Source organism: Dermacentor andersoni, chromosome 1 (assembly GCF_023375885.2).
Source record: "Dermacentor andersoni chromosome 1, qqDerAnde1_hic_scaffold, whole genome shotgun sequence".
Classification (NCBI taxonomy): Eukaryota; Metazoa; Arthropoda; class Arachnida; order Ixodida; family Ixodidae; genus Dermacentor; species Dermacentor andersoni.
Genome location: NC_092814.1, coordinates 292346491 through 292360860, shown reverse-complemented (window position 1 = coordinate 292360860; position 14370 = coordinate 292346491). Strand labels below are relative to the sequence as shown.

Here is a 14370-nt window from a genome sequence, read left to right as displayed (position 1 = left end):
TTATAACCGGTAACAACAAGGACATTTTTGCATTTTGCCACCATGAAAATGCAGCCAACGAGGCCATTATTTAATCGTACGCCCTCGTGGTTAGCAGTGCAAGTCGAAGTCACTACGCACTTTCCTGTCATTCGTGATAAGCACGCAATTTAAATGGAGTGGTAAATATAGCTCCATAGAAGCAAGGCAGGCCCAGATATGCTGCTTTTGAGCAGTAGATGAGCAACAAGAAGCTCGGTGAATTGCCAGCTGCCACAGGCGATACCACGAGCGCAATCAAAGCGCCGGACTGTGCCAGACTTCGCTAGCAGACGACGTTGTCGATACTAGAGTATCGATGTGGCCTTCAAAATCTTCCTTTACACAATACTTTGTTAAATACAACCCTTTTCTGTTATAATGAAAGAACCATGTCCGTAAAAAACGCTCAGAAACATGGACCGCCTCAAAAGCAGCGATTATGAGAGCAGCTGGTATGCTAGAAAAGGTCGCAGTGGCGACACCTGGTGGTGTCAACGGAAAAATGCAGCGCGCTCCTTCCCGGTCGTGTCACTAGGACATTATTCTAGTACACTATAGCTGAAACCATATCGCCCGATGCTGTCACCCTCTAGTAAGCACACAAAATTAAAAGAAAAAGGACTTAGTCCAATTTGAATACTAAAGAGTAGAGTTTATGTTATTCAAAAAGAGAATAGAAGGGAGGGTTTAATAAAATGCAGAGCAAATAAGATGTTTTCGAAAAAAATTGCAAATCGAGTCGGACATTCTCAAATACAAATAAAAAGGAGATGCATACAGAAGCAAATATTTTCGAATATGAGCTACTTCTATAAACTGATAGCAAGCTCAGTGGTATGAGGCCCAAACGCTGTCACAATTGAGATTCTCTCTCAACAGCTCGTAAGTCAACCTCAACTGTCCTGACATACTGTCAGCCCACGCACGACATCTCAGTGTTTTGTTTCACTGCTTTAAAGAGTTTACTTTGGTTTGGATATGAGAGACACCTGCATCTTGGCATCAGCCAACACTTCCTTTTTTGAGCTCAAGCTCCTTCAAAACGGCGGCAAAACGCTTCCTTTCCCGTTCATTCCTCAATGAGTAGGTCCTTTCTGTTCTTGTCCTCCTTCCGCCACTCGTTCGCCCCACAGACCACTTGAAGCATCTTCTTGATCAGTTGCACAGTCCATGTCTGATTTTTCGAACCCCCTGGGGCCGCGAAAACGTCAGAAAAATTGGCCAGTTGGAAAAAATTAATGCATGTCATTTAGTGCCCTTAAGGGCTCAAACCGCCACAGGTACATTCGAAAACGCTCTGAAGGCCTGCCGGTGCACGTATTAGGCATATCGGTGCTCGTACTGCGACATGAAATACCGGGTGCACGCGTGTGTAATCAAGGAATACATACTGTGTCCCATGGCAACAGCCCCTTCCCACGCTTGTTATGCTTCACTGCAATACTTTTGCGTATGCTTCACCAAGTAACATTTATGTACGGAGGCGAAGCTGACTTTCGGGAACCGGCATCATGCAACACAACGTGCTTTCCAAGCTTCTAAGCCAACCGCGAGGACCACAAAGGCGGAGTCCGTGCCATTGCTGACAGCAGCGAATTCTTTCAATAAAAAACACGACAACCAACGCCAAGAAGCTTCATAGCGAACGTCGAAGCAGCTAGGCCTAGCGTTGCCGACGTGGTGGCTACGGCTGCCAGCGGATCTGCGTGCAAGAGCGCCGGTTCCAGGCGGCAAGGTAATCAAAATGGCAGCTGGTGGCTTTGATTAATGCCGTTTCGGACCTGTGGTCACGGCAAAACCTCCGGAAAATCAGACGGCGAAGAGTTCTTACGTCCGAAATTTAAGACGTCCTGATACATTGTCTCTATGGGGTACGTGGTGGTGCCACGAAGGCGTCCAAATTATCGGGAATCCGGAAAGTCGGTCGTTGACTGTACACTCGAAACTCCTCCAGCCAATGACAGGGCGTCAAAGACGATTCATTACGATTCCTGCTGTTACTCGAGCCAGCATTACCTCGACTTTCGACCTTTTCAATAAAATTACAGCTAATTTTCCCTGATAGAAACACATATTCCCTGAGGTTTCCCTGAGTTTTTCCAGACTACTCAAGATCCCTGAGAATTCCCGGTTTTCCCGGTTGGTAGACACCCTGATTTTGTAATGCCTGCCGTATGCTTTCCGACCCATTTTCATTTATCTGCTTTTCCGTCTCATGATCAGGGTCCCCTGTGAGCAATTGACCTAGATAAACATACTCCTGTACAGACTCTAGAGGCTGATTGGCGATCCTTAATTCTTATTCCCTTGCCAGGCGACTGAACGTCAACTGCACCCAAATAAACATAAGATCAGATCAAAAATACGATAAGTTTTCACCCTCACTGGCACAGTATAGACATAAAATGGGAGAACTTGTGTAGCGGAGCAGGCTGCGTTGCTTAGGTAGCTATACTTTACAGGCTATACAGAGATCATTCGAATTCTGTGAAGAGCCCTGTACATTTGAAGAAACTACTTGTTTGCTACTAATGTTCCATTTGTGCTTTTTTAATGAACAATGCTTCATAACGTACAATGTAATGATAGAAACTGGCTAACTTTAAGAATACCAGGATGTGAACATTGTTTTATATTGATTCTGACAACGGTTATTCATTATTTGAAAATTATTCGATTCGATTCGCTTTGCTTCTGGCACTATTCGATTCGTATTTGATTCGGTCTCAAAATTCACTGTTCGCACACCCCTAGTTTAAACAATACTCTGATGTAACAACGACCAGCTGCGGCACCAAGAACTTCTGTGTGTTCTATAGTGAAATAAACTTTTTACTATATTCTGATATATTGTTAAAACCAGTATTGTTATAAGTGGGTTTGACTGTACGCACTGTGGGCACCTCCTCCAAGTCTATACTGGCTGTTCCAGCAATTACTTGTCTCCAGTAATTATACCTAAACAGGGGACTTAAGACAATGATAATTTTCTATGTCCTAAATTTAAAGTAGTGGAATACATTAGAAATTGTGTGATAATTGGTAAGTTATACAATTAACTCAATTTCACTAGTTAACATCTTCATTATTGACAAGTGCACATGTTGCAATTGCAAAAGTGAAGCTGGTCAGCGCTCGAGGCATGTCTGCTTAGTAAGAACCATGAGACTAGTACCAGTCTAGAGATAACAGACAGCAAACTTGCAGCAAAATGGATGGGCATCCTATTTATAATTTTCCTATGACGTCTTCCTTGAGCTATGTGAGGCACCAATTACAGTTATTATTTTGGGGGCAGAGGTCTCGAAATTGCTGCTACTGTCACAATTCCTGCCAAGCAGTCATACCTTAAACACTGACTGCCTTCAACTGCTTAAATGCCACAAGGGCACTAAAGTAACTGATTAAAAAATAAGTTGGCATATAAAGTGTGCATTTGCAATTATTGTACAAGTTGTGGTGTCCACAACTGCGATACATTTTGCCAAGCAAGCATTACTACTTATCCCAAATCCCTTATTTATTAATTTTGCAGTTGTAGCTAAAATACACTTTTTATATAATAAAAGCATCCACGTGTGATGGTAACTGGTGGTTTTGTAAAACCACTTAAATTGTTATCATTGGCTGTACGCAATCGTGAGTAACACCTGCAATGAAAATCACCACGGAATTGCAGGTTTCCTCCACAGCAGTTCGACAACTGGAAACACGTACACCCATATAAAGAAAGAAAAAAAAATGCAGAAAGAAGAGGGGAAGGATGGTGCTAGCTAAAGGCAGATCTAGCCTTGCAAAGGCATGCCGGAAATTGCTGCACCTGAACATGTCATTTTAACTTGTGTGGGGTAACAATGCCACAGAGTTACATGTAGTGCAATCATGTCACTTATCACTAATGTTGTTAAGGGGGTTAAACAAGGTGGAGAGACCAAGCAAAGGTACGATGCCTTCACTCCACTACATTGTCTTACACTACATCAAGCAAGTGGTGGCTATTAGACGTCACAGTCAAAAGCAGTACAAAAGTCTCAATACTGCACCAGCAAGCAGGGAGAGGGCACCACAGAAAGACTCCTTCTGGTTCTCAATGAATTGGTAGGCTCCATCAGGATCAGCACAACGCACGTACGCAACACTGTCCCCCTCCATAACATCCACGTATGCCACATTGGCCAGCTGCCGGATCTTGTTCTGCACACACACACAAGACAACTCTCTCAGTGCACAGCCTTAACTGTCAAGTGTAAATTAGTTTTCTAAAGAAGGCATCAAGGCATGGACTTCATCTTGTTAGACCAATGTTTGTGATGGAAGGCAAAACAATATGAAAGAAAGCAGCACAAATGCAAGGCCCTAACAACAAGAGATACATGTACTGTTGTATAGAATTGTGAAAAAATGTCTTTAAAGCCTCTTTTAAGTGCTCCCTTTGAAAAGTGTCAAAGGGCTCATGCTATGGAAATTAACAAGATCATTTTATTCCACAAGAAAGTTCCTTCCAACAGCATAACTGGGGTTGCTTGGAAAGTGCGTGGCCACCGTCGTGGAAGTCTGCCTGTTGCACTACTCTAGAAATTCTCCAGTGACTCTAGTCAGGAGAGGAGGGATGTGCAAGGATGTGCCACAAAAACGTAATATAAGTACAGTTGATATCGGATATATCAAACTTGGATATATTGAATTACTGTCTATATCAGACAGTCATAACATCCCTTTGAATATTGCATGCAAAGTATAGCATTGCACTATGCGTGTATATCAAACTCCTGTTCACCGTCACATTCTATATATTGAATAATGTGCCGCGCGTCTGCAAGTGTGCTTCTTCTAGTGGGTACGCGATCACTTCTCACGCCATTGGAAATATTTAATGCCAACATATTTGAAACAGCAGTTTTGGCTGATGCTGTCACAAAAAGAGATTGAATCTGCAGGGCAGTACAGTACAGTCTACTTATAGTGATACGTCGGTTATAACGATGAATTCACTTCAGAGTATGAACTTATGCAATAAGGCTATGAGAAAAAAACCCATATATAATGATATGCTATTCACTGCATATCGGATATAACGGTCGAAGTTCTGTCTTTTTGGTGGCATTTTCCATGCAGAATAATAGAGAAATTTGCTTTGCTAAGTTCACCTTAACCGAGATGGGGCGAAAAGTTTGCCTACACGAGTTCGAATCTGGCGCCATTAGCGTGCAGTGCGTCCCGCCAGCACGCCGATTGTGAAAGCCACAGAGAGCATCACAAGTTGGCGCAGCCTGCCACAAGATGGTGCCAGCTGCTTCGCGTCCACAAGAGGCGACTGGAAGATTCGTGGAAGAAAAGTAGGGAAACGACAAACAATGGAGGCGTACAAATACAAAAACAAAGTTCACAATAGGAGTTCAGAAACTTTGGTTATGGGAATTCATCGTGTTCTTTTTTTCCTTTTCTTTTTTAACATAGGTAAGACATTACGCAATAAAATGACAACAGCTTGGTGGCGCAACCCACCGCCCCATTCCAAAGGGGACGTTCATAACATCCATCCACCTATCCACGTCGCCGGCGACCATCCAAAGAAGAAGAAGAAGAAGAAACGAGAAGTGAACCGCACATGCGCTCCCTTTCTACAATCTCCTTCTCTTCCTCAGCGAGCGCGAAAATGTGCCGCGGAAGCAGCGGTAGGTGTGTCGACAAAGCGCAAAGCTGTGTCACCCGAGACGAAGCTGCAAAGTTTGCAAGACTCAAAGTACCAGCGAGCGCCACAATCATGAAGGCTTGAACAAGTGACCATGCCGATGAATGGAAACGGTGGGCTTAGTGCGCCCGGCTGAAACCCCCATGTATGAAACCAACACGGTGGCAGCCACTGACATTACCGAACTCTGGGAGCACGTGGCTACTGGTAATAAAATAGGTGGTGCTTTGACGGAGGAGTTTCTCAGTGCAGATAGCACTGCCTCATTTTGTGAAGAATCTGTGACGTAGTGATCACTGTCGCTACAGACGGCAGCGATGACAGCAGCGGCAATGACGACAACATTGACAGAGGCCTATATTTGACACCAACCCCGATGTTCACGCAAAGTGTACTGTCGTCGATAGAGTCGCTCATTGATTTCATGCATGCTAAATTATAGCCGCCAGTGTTCGCGCAGCCGCTGATTCAATGCACACCACAGTTGCGAACCTGAAACTTCCACGAAAGCAAGTGCAGATTTCTGACTATTTCAGTGCACCTAACGCTTGACACCCTGTTTAGAGGTATAAATAAACATTTAATTTTTGGCAGCCTTCTTTCTGCAACGTCAATTTTTTATTGTAGGTGGCAAATTTGGTTTCGGAGCTATGAAGGTATGTTCGGAAGTTTTTTTTCTTTTTCTCTTTTTATGGCAGTCAACATATACAGTCGAACCCGGCTATATTGAACTCGCAAAAAAACGCCTATCAGTTTGATATAGATCATAATTCGATATAAGCCTGCTAATAATTGGGTGTCATAAAAGCACATGCCATTTATAAAAGCACTTTATTGATAAAACAAGCTTAGTTTCGCATGAAATAGTCCTGCACTTTCTTCTGCTTGGGCAATTTCGCTGCCTGCGACGCATCCACATTTGAGTCAGAGCAGCTGAGGCCGCAACCTTCCGCATTCACGCAGAAGCACCGAACTAATGCGAGCGCACCAATCGCTTCGGAGAATGTGGGCAAAGGACCGTCGTTGCTTTCCTCATTGTGCCCAATTTCACTTGTGCTGGGTACGATGTCGGCAATGTAGTCTTCATTTTCTGGCTCTCCCGTGGTCGCGATACCATCATCTGCACTCACGAACTCGTCGACCATTGACTCGTCAACAGCTTCCGGAAATTCTGACAGCTCGCTCCAAACTTCGGCAACGGCTTCGTCGCATTCATCAGGATTTACAGTCATCGCCGAGCACGCGGAAGCCGGCATGGCTGAAGCAATTTCGGATGAACCACTCGTACACGGCCGTGCGTACGCGTCGGGCGCCACGGGCACCAGGTGGCGAGTTTGGCCGCTTTAGCCCTAATCTCCCCCTTATTCAAGATCGTGCCGAGAATGCTCCTCAGAATCTTGCACGCTGCGGGGACATCTGACTTCTCACCGCGTTCGACCCGATTTGTGATTTCGAGCTTCATGACGAAAGGCGAATTTTGCCGCTTCATCACGGCAACACTGCGGGAGAAGGCCCACAAGGCGCACACACAATGTACTACCAGAAAAGCAGCGAGACAACTCGCACTTTCGCCATCTTGCACGACGAGGGCACAAGAACCTCTGATTGGCTGTCTGACCAAGCGCTGCGGGTGGGCCAAGATAATTTTTTGCAGGGAGGTGTCGACGGCTCGCTCGACGCAGCGCGGCCATGGTAGGGAGAGCGGTTGGATGGAGCCGCGCCACCAGGTTTTCCCACCACCACGAGGGAAAGCCAACTTCTGGAGGCATTTTTTCCGCCGCTTGACGTTCGATATATCGGGAGTCGCTGCTATTTTTGTTCGATGTAAACGGAATTGTTGCTATATATACTCATTGTAACTATACCTTGTCCAGAAATTGTTCGATATATAGAATAATTCGATGTAAACGAGTTCGATATATTTGGGTTCCACTGTAGAAACGATCGGTTATAACAATCAGATTTTTCGTTCTTCTTGATATCATTATAAGTGTACTGCGCTGTACACGCCATGGAGGAAAGATGAGCAGGGTTAGATTTGTCCGGTGCAAATATGGATAGTGTGTGGCCGTTCATTATTGGCAAGAGCAGATTGTCACTCTGCTTCAAGAACACGAATGGCTTACTGGTCCAACACGCTTTCCAAAAGAAAGCGTGGATGAAACTCAAGCTTTTCACTGAAAGGCTCCAGGCATGGAATGCTGAACTGGAGATGTCTAGCTGCACTGCCAGGTTTGTATTCTTGTAGACCACGTGAACAGCATTTTAGTGTTCCGTGAGTGGCCAAAACGAATCCGATCACAACATCGCACCCACTACGTGAACGGATTTTTGCATTACAATCTGGATTTAACGAAACCACTGCATGCCATAGAGTTTCCCACAATAATTACTAGAAGGAACTCTGGCACTGCCATCACCCAGATGGTACTCTCCCCCACAACTGTAAAGCTGGCGCGAACGCTAGCTAATGGGGGAGAGTAGGAAAGGACGATAGGAGAGGGTGGTGAACGGTCAGACAGGCCGCATCTGGCGGGCATTGAAAAAAAAAAAAAAAAAAAATAAAAGGAGGACGCGCTGGCACTGCGCTTGTTCAGCCACCATGAGAATGATGGTTAGTGCATGGATTTCTCTCATCTTCGTGCTTGTCGCTTGAGACATTCTTGTGGCTTTGTTTATTACACTTTACTTGCTTTCATTGTCCTAAATTTCAAACTAATCTATAGTTGTATAAATGCAGAAGACCCTATGAATACGCATAATCGCTACTAATTGCAGCAATTCAACCTGTAAAGGTGACCAAATCAAAATGCGCTAAGCGTCTCAACGTAGTCGCTTCCCCACGAGAAATTCATAAGGGTGTATTATGCCGCTTGTCGATGCATGCATCCGTGGCATAATGGTTTCAAGGTTGGGCTTCTGTATTAGAGGTCCTACGTTCGAATCAGGCCTTCGGACAATTTTAATGGTGTTTATTTAGTTACTTATAACACAGTGCTTTGTTTAGAATGATTAGTTTACCAAGCCACGGAGCCATTTCGAGCCAGAGGGATGAAGTTTAGGCAAATCAATGTATTAACTAGCATTCAGCTGCTGGTTGAACCACCCCACTTGCAGCTCCCATAGACACTAGTGCCAGAGTTCCCTGTAGTAATTATTGTATGAAACTCTATGCCACAAGCCACATCTGCACTTCATTCGTGGAAAGATCGCCATTGCAGCGGCGTGCAAGACTGATTGCTCTGCAATTCACGACCCTGCTGAATGGATTTCATTTGTGCTCCCCAGATTACACGAGTAGGAATGGACTCGGATGTTCTGCAAGCTGAAAGCCATTTCTGAATCTAACAGTATCTGTGTGTTGTTGGCAGTCACCGACGCAGAGGATTGAAGGGAAGGGCCAAGAACTGTGAGGTGCCATAGCACCGAGAGCACCGAGAGTGCCTTTCTATTTTGCCAAGGGTGCAGACACGTGAGAAATGCACTGTGTTTTTCTGACCCTTGCACGTGTGCGTGAGTTGCGAGAGAAATATCTGGGGACTGCACCTAGGTACTACGGAGGAGGACGTGCTTTGCTCCATTAATCCCTAGCCGAGCTGCACTACACAACTGCAGGTAAATACTCCAGAATAAGCTCTCTCTCACTTCTCTTATTTAGTGGCATAGCAGTCCCAACAGCACAGCACTCGTGACTGGGAGAATTATAGTTCCAAGTGCGAGTTCGAAGTATATTTTTAAAAAATATATAATCTACATTATTATATTGTTTTACCCTTTGACTTCTCCGGCAGCTGTTTACCTATGCTTCACCATCAGGCCTGACATGAAGGGTTCCTGCAGAGAGGAGCAAAGTGACCCAGCACGAGGGTGGGTGCTCAGGTAGATGCCACTTTAGCAGCCCCAGATTAATGAATAATGACACGTTACTGCAGATTTGTTGTCTTGTATGCTCTGCCATTACAGACTCTGTATTGGCTGCTGTGATACTGTTCTGATGGAAGTTAAGCACCAGTTCTCGCCTAGTGCGCATTGCCATCAGCTAGTGACGAATCGAGCAAAAGCGTGTCCTCCTTCGTAATACCTAGGCACAGTCCCTGCATTTTTCTCCTGCAACTCGCACATGCATCGGGCAAAGGTGGTGCAGCTCTCGCATGTATGCGCCCTTGACGAAATGGAGATATGCGTACCGAGTGGCAAGCCAGGAGAGATGGGTGAACAAGAAGTGATGACTGGTGACGAAGGGAGTGCAGAGAATCATTTTCAAAACCAAAAGCCGACACAATAGTCTGCCTGGTTGACTCGTTGCCGACATATGACGATTGGCCATTTAAATGGTGTATTGTAACCGGGCACAGCGGTTGGGAATGTCCACGCATGATTCGTACTACAATTGTGCTCATAGTGTCACAGTGCATATCCAATTTATACAGGCTGGTTTGTTTCTGCATTGCGTCTATTTCTATCCTATACTGAATAAAAATGTGCAACAAGCACTTGTAGGGGTGCAAGGCGCACTGTGGTCTGGCGGCAGGGTGTGGCGGGTGTAGCATTGCGATCACTACATCAAGGACCATTCCACAGTGCAAGCGTCTTCCTACATTCATGTACACAAATAATTGAACTTTTTGTGTACTTGACATGGCCTTGGAGACACAAATAGGCAAGTTGCAGCTTATCATGATCTTGGGAAAGTGTCCGAGATGTGTGGAAGTTTCAGATAAACTTTAGATAGGCATATTTTTTATTTATTTATATATCTATTTTGCAATCCCCTTCGAGTTCGATGCCCTTCGAGTTTCTTGAATCCACCTGTATTATCAGTTTGCTTGTGCAAAACGGACCTGGCATAGTGGTTAGAATGTTCTGCTTAAAATTGTGTGATGCTTGGCTCGATCCCAGGTATCCCTGTTCGGATGACTTTAGGTTACACTATACCATGTCTGGACAAACGTATGCTGAACAAACATAATTTGTAAATTTTTATAGCTCATAACTTGTGTTTGCAGTTAAAAAATTAAAAATAAGAAAAAAGAAAGAAAGAAAAGAAAACAAACCCAATTTGGTTGCCCATTATTTAGCTCATAATGTGCTCACAATTAAATAATTAAAACCAAAGTAAAAGAAATAAAGAAAGAAGAAAATAAACAAACCTTGAACTCGGCAGTGTTGGAGACTGGCTTTTCAGTGACCAGCTTGACAATAACTCCAGGCTGAAACTGCAGTGTTGGCGGGGCTTGCGCTGTGTCCATATTGTTTGGTAGCTCCATATTCCCTTTGCTGTCCGAGGACATCTCCCAAGCCTCATCTTCCTGAGATGTGAGAATCATGTCGGAGTCAGCTGATGCTTGTACTGGGGAGGAAAGTGTGTAGCTTGGGGATGGAGCGGGGGTGCACCCCGATGGCGGTAGCAGCAGAGAGCGCTTGATTTGTGCCATTGTGGCTTTCTGTAGGGCCAGGTACTTGTTCCTCAGGCGCTTCCATTCGCATCTGTGGCCAGGTCAGATTTAGACAAGGTAAAACCATAGTGTAAAAAGCAGTTGCAGAAGAACGCAAAGTCAGAGAAATAAAGAAAAAAAAAAGGGTAGCTTATGAAGTCTTGCCATTTAGGTAAAAGTTATTTCCCTGGCTTTCAATTAAGTATTGTGATAGCACAGAGAAAAGTGGACAAAGATCTTTGTCACAGGTTTCTTGCAAATAATTCTCTGCTACAAGGAAGGACTTTTGATTCCTGCTTAATGGCATAGCAGTTCCACTTCTGAAAAGCTTTTGAGAAGTAAAAGCAAATTTTCCGTTTGTAATTGCAAACTAAATGCAGTTAACTCTCGTTAATTCGACCTGGATAGGAATGACAGAATTGATAGAATTATCAAGTGGGTGGAATTAAAACAAGAAGCAGAAGAAACATTAAAACACACCACCCGCTTTGTTTGGCAGAATTTTCCCAATTCCAATGTGCCCACGAATTTACCGTGCACCCAGTTTTTATGGGTTCATTACTGAAAACAATGTGCACCTGTATATAGCACACACTTGGTTTTATAACACAAAAAAAGTAGCATGCCCCAGATTCTGGCAATAAAAAAAGTAAGATCAGGGTGTCTACCAAGTTGACATTTCCAAATTCCCCGAGTTTTTCAGGTTTTCCCTGAGTGCCATTGCAAATTTCCCGGAGTGATGCAGAACTATGTTTTATGTCAAGACGGACTGAAACCATATTAGCTGATGCTGTCACTCTCTAGTAAGCACATGAAAAAAATAAAAACGTGACTTAATCCAATTTGAATACTAAGGAGCAGTGTTTATGTTATTCAAAAAGAGAATAGAAGGCATGGGTTAGTAAAATGCACAACAAATAAAGTGTCCTCGAAAAAAATTGCAAATGGGGTCGGACATTATCAAATACGAATAAAAAGGAGATGCATACAGAAGCAAATATTTTCAAATATGAGCTATTTCTATCAACTGATAGCAACCTCAGTGGGATGAGGCCCGAACTCTGTCACAATTGAGATTCTCTCTCAACAGCTCGTAAGTCAACCTCAACTGTCCTGACATACTCTCAGCCCGCGCACGACGCCCGAGTGTTGTGTTTCACTGCTTTAAAGAGTTTATTTTGGTTTGGATGAGGGACACCTGCATCTCGGCATCAGCCAAAACTTTATTTTTTGAGCTCAAGCTCCGGGCGGCAGCAAGGTTCCATTCCCGTTTATTTCTCAATGCGTAGGTCATTTCTGTTCTTGTCCGCCTTCCGCCACTCGTTCGCCCGAAGGACCATTTGAAGCATCTTGGTCAGTTGCGCAGTCCACGACCGATTTTGCGAACTCCCTATGGGCCGCGAAAACGTCCGAAAAATCGGCCAGTTGGAAAAAACATAAATCCGTGTCATTTACTGCCCTTAGGGGCTGAAACCGCCACAGGCACGTTCGAAAACGCTCTGAAGGCCTGTCGGTACACATATTAGGCATATCGATGCTCGTACTGTGACAGGAAATACCGAGTGCCTGCGTGCATAATTAAGGAATACATACTGTGTTCCGTGGCCCCTTCCCACGCTTGTTATGCTTCACTGCAATACTTTTGCGTATGCTTCACCAAGTAACATTTCTGTACAGAGGCGAAGCTGACTTTCAGGAACCAGCATTATGCAACACACCGTGTTTTCTAAGTTTCTAAGCCAATCGCGAGGACCACAAAGGCGGAGTCCGTGCCATTGCTGACAGCAGCTAATTCTTTCAATAAAAAACTCGGCACCCAACGGCAAGAAGCTTTGTAGCGAACGTCGAAGCAGCTAGGCCTAGCGTTGCCGCAATGGTAGCAACGGCTGCCAGCGGATCTACGTGCGAGAGTGCCGGTTCGAGGTGGCGAAGTAATCAAAACGGCAGTGGTGGTTCCTTTGATTATTTCCGCTTCGGACCTGCGGTCACGGCAAAACGTCCGGAAATTCGTACGGCGAAGAGTTCTTGCGTCGGAAATTTCACACGTTTTTATATGTTGACTCTATGGGGTACGTGGCGGTGCCGCGAAGCCGTCCAAATTATCGGTAATCCGGAAAGTCGCTCGTTGACTGTACACTGGCAACTCCTCCTGCCGACGACAGGGTATCAAAGACGATTCATTACGATTCCTGTCTGTTACTCGATCCAGCATTACCGCGACTTTCGACCCTTTCAATAAAATTGCCGCTAATTTTCCCTGATAGAGGCCCAAATTCCCCGAGTTTTCCCTGACTACTCAAAATCCCTGAGAATTCCCGATTTTCCCGGTTGGTAGACACCCTGAAGATGAATGCTGCAGAGTTTACCTTCACAGAATGTAAATTTATTTACACTTAATGTCCATCGTTGTCAATCTTCAACAGCTTTTTATCGTGATAGCAATTATATGGACACTCCAGATGCATTTCTGCGGTCGGCGTCAGCGTGAGGTTCCGCATGAAGCCCAAGGGTGATAAAATTGTCACCGCGCACCATATGCTGCATGTGCGAGTGAAAGTGTGTGTGGGTCAGCTGGTGATATCGGCTCAATCTCGTGCACCCTACAGAGGAAAGCGGGGAGGAAGCGCGCAGTCTTCCGCCGCACTCAAGGCTCCAGGGGGAGGGTAGGGAGGTGGGGGGGGCACACCCTATACCATATCTTGAAAGCATCTATGACGGGGACGAAATACGCTGTGTGCTGTGTTTTTGCGGCTTAGTTTGCGTTGATGCGAGATGTAGCACAAAGGTAAATTTACTCACTGCTGCCGCCGCGCTTCCTCACTCTGGCATTTCGACAGCGAGTTTCTACGGTCATTGAGTGAGTGTTGTTCATGTTTGCTTGTGCACGCTTGACACCATGCTTGTTAATTTAGTTTAGTATTCCTATGTTTACATGTTTTTACAGCTGATAAAGCTACTATCCTTACTTCATATAGCTGTCCACTAATTCGCTATTGCAATCTATGTTTCGCCTTTCGGGTGAAACCGTCTTTTTTATCTCACTATCTTTGCACCACAGTGCATCGCCTTTGTTGTGGTCCATTGTGTATCATATTCCGCATTTCTCGAACCACTCCACTACAACGACAAATGAGGTAATGGCCACACCTGGACTAACCCCTTCGCCAGTTCATTTTATGACGTGTGCAAGTCTCCAGAGTGTCGGAAACATGTAATGCAACT

The 14370-nt window shown here is 44.8% G+C and overlaps 1 protein-coding gene across 1 annotated transcript in view; it reads right to left on the bottom strand.

Moving 5' to 3' along the window:
• Nucleotides 1-14370, bottom strand: part of Larp7 (La related protein 7) — a 73673-nt gene that overhangs the window by 8043 nt on the left and 51260 nt on the right. The window contains exons 7-8 of the mRNA XM_050196871.3: nt 10864-11200; nt 4065-4215 (exon numbers count right to left, since the gene is read on the bottom strand). Coding sequence (XP_050052828.1) covers nt 4065-4215; nt 10864-11200 — 488 coding nt within the window. The remainder of the gene's footprint in view (nt 1-4064; nt 4216-10863; nt 11201-14370) is intronic.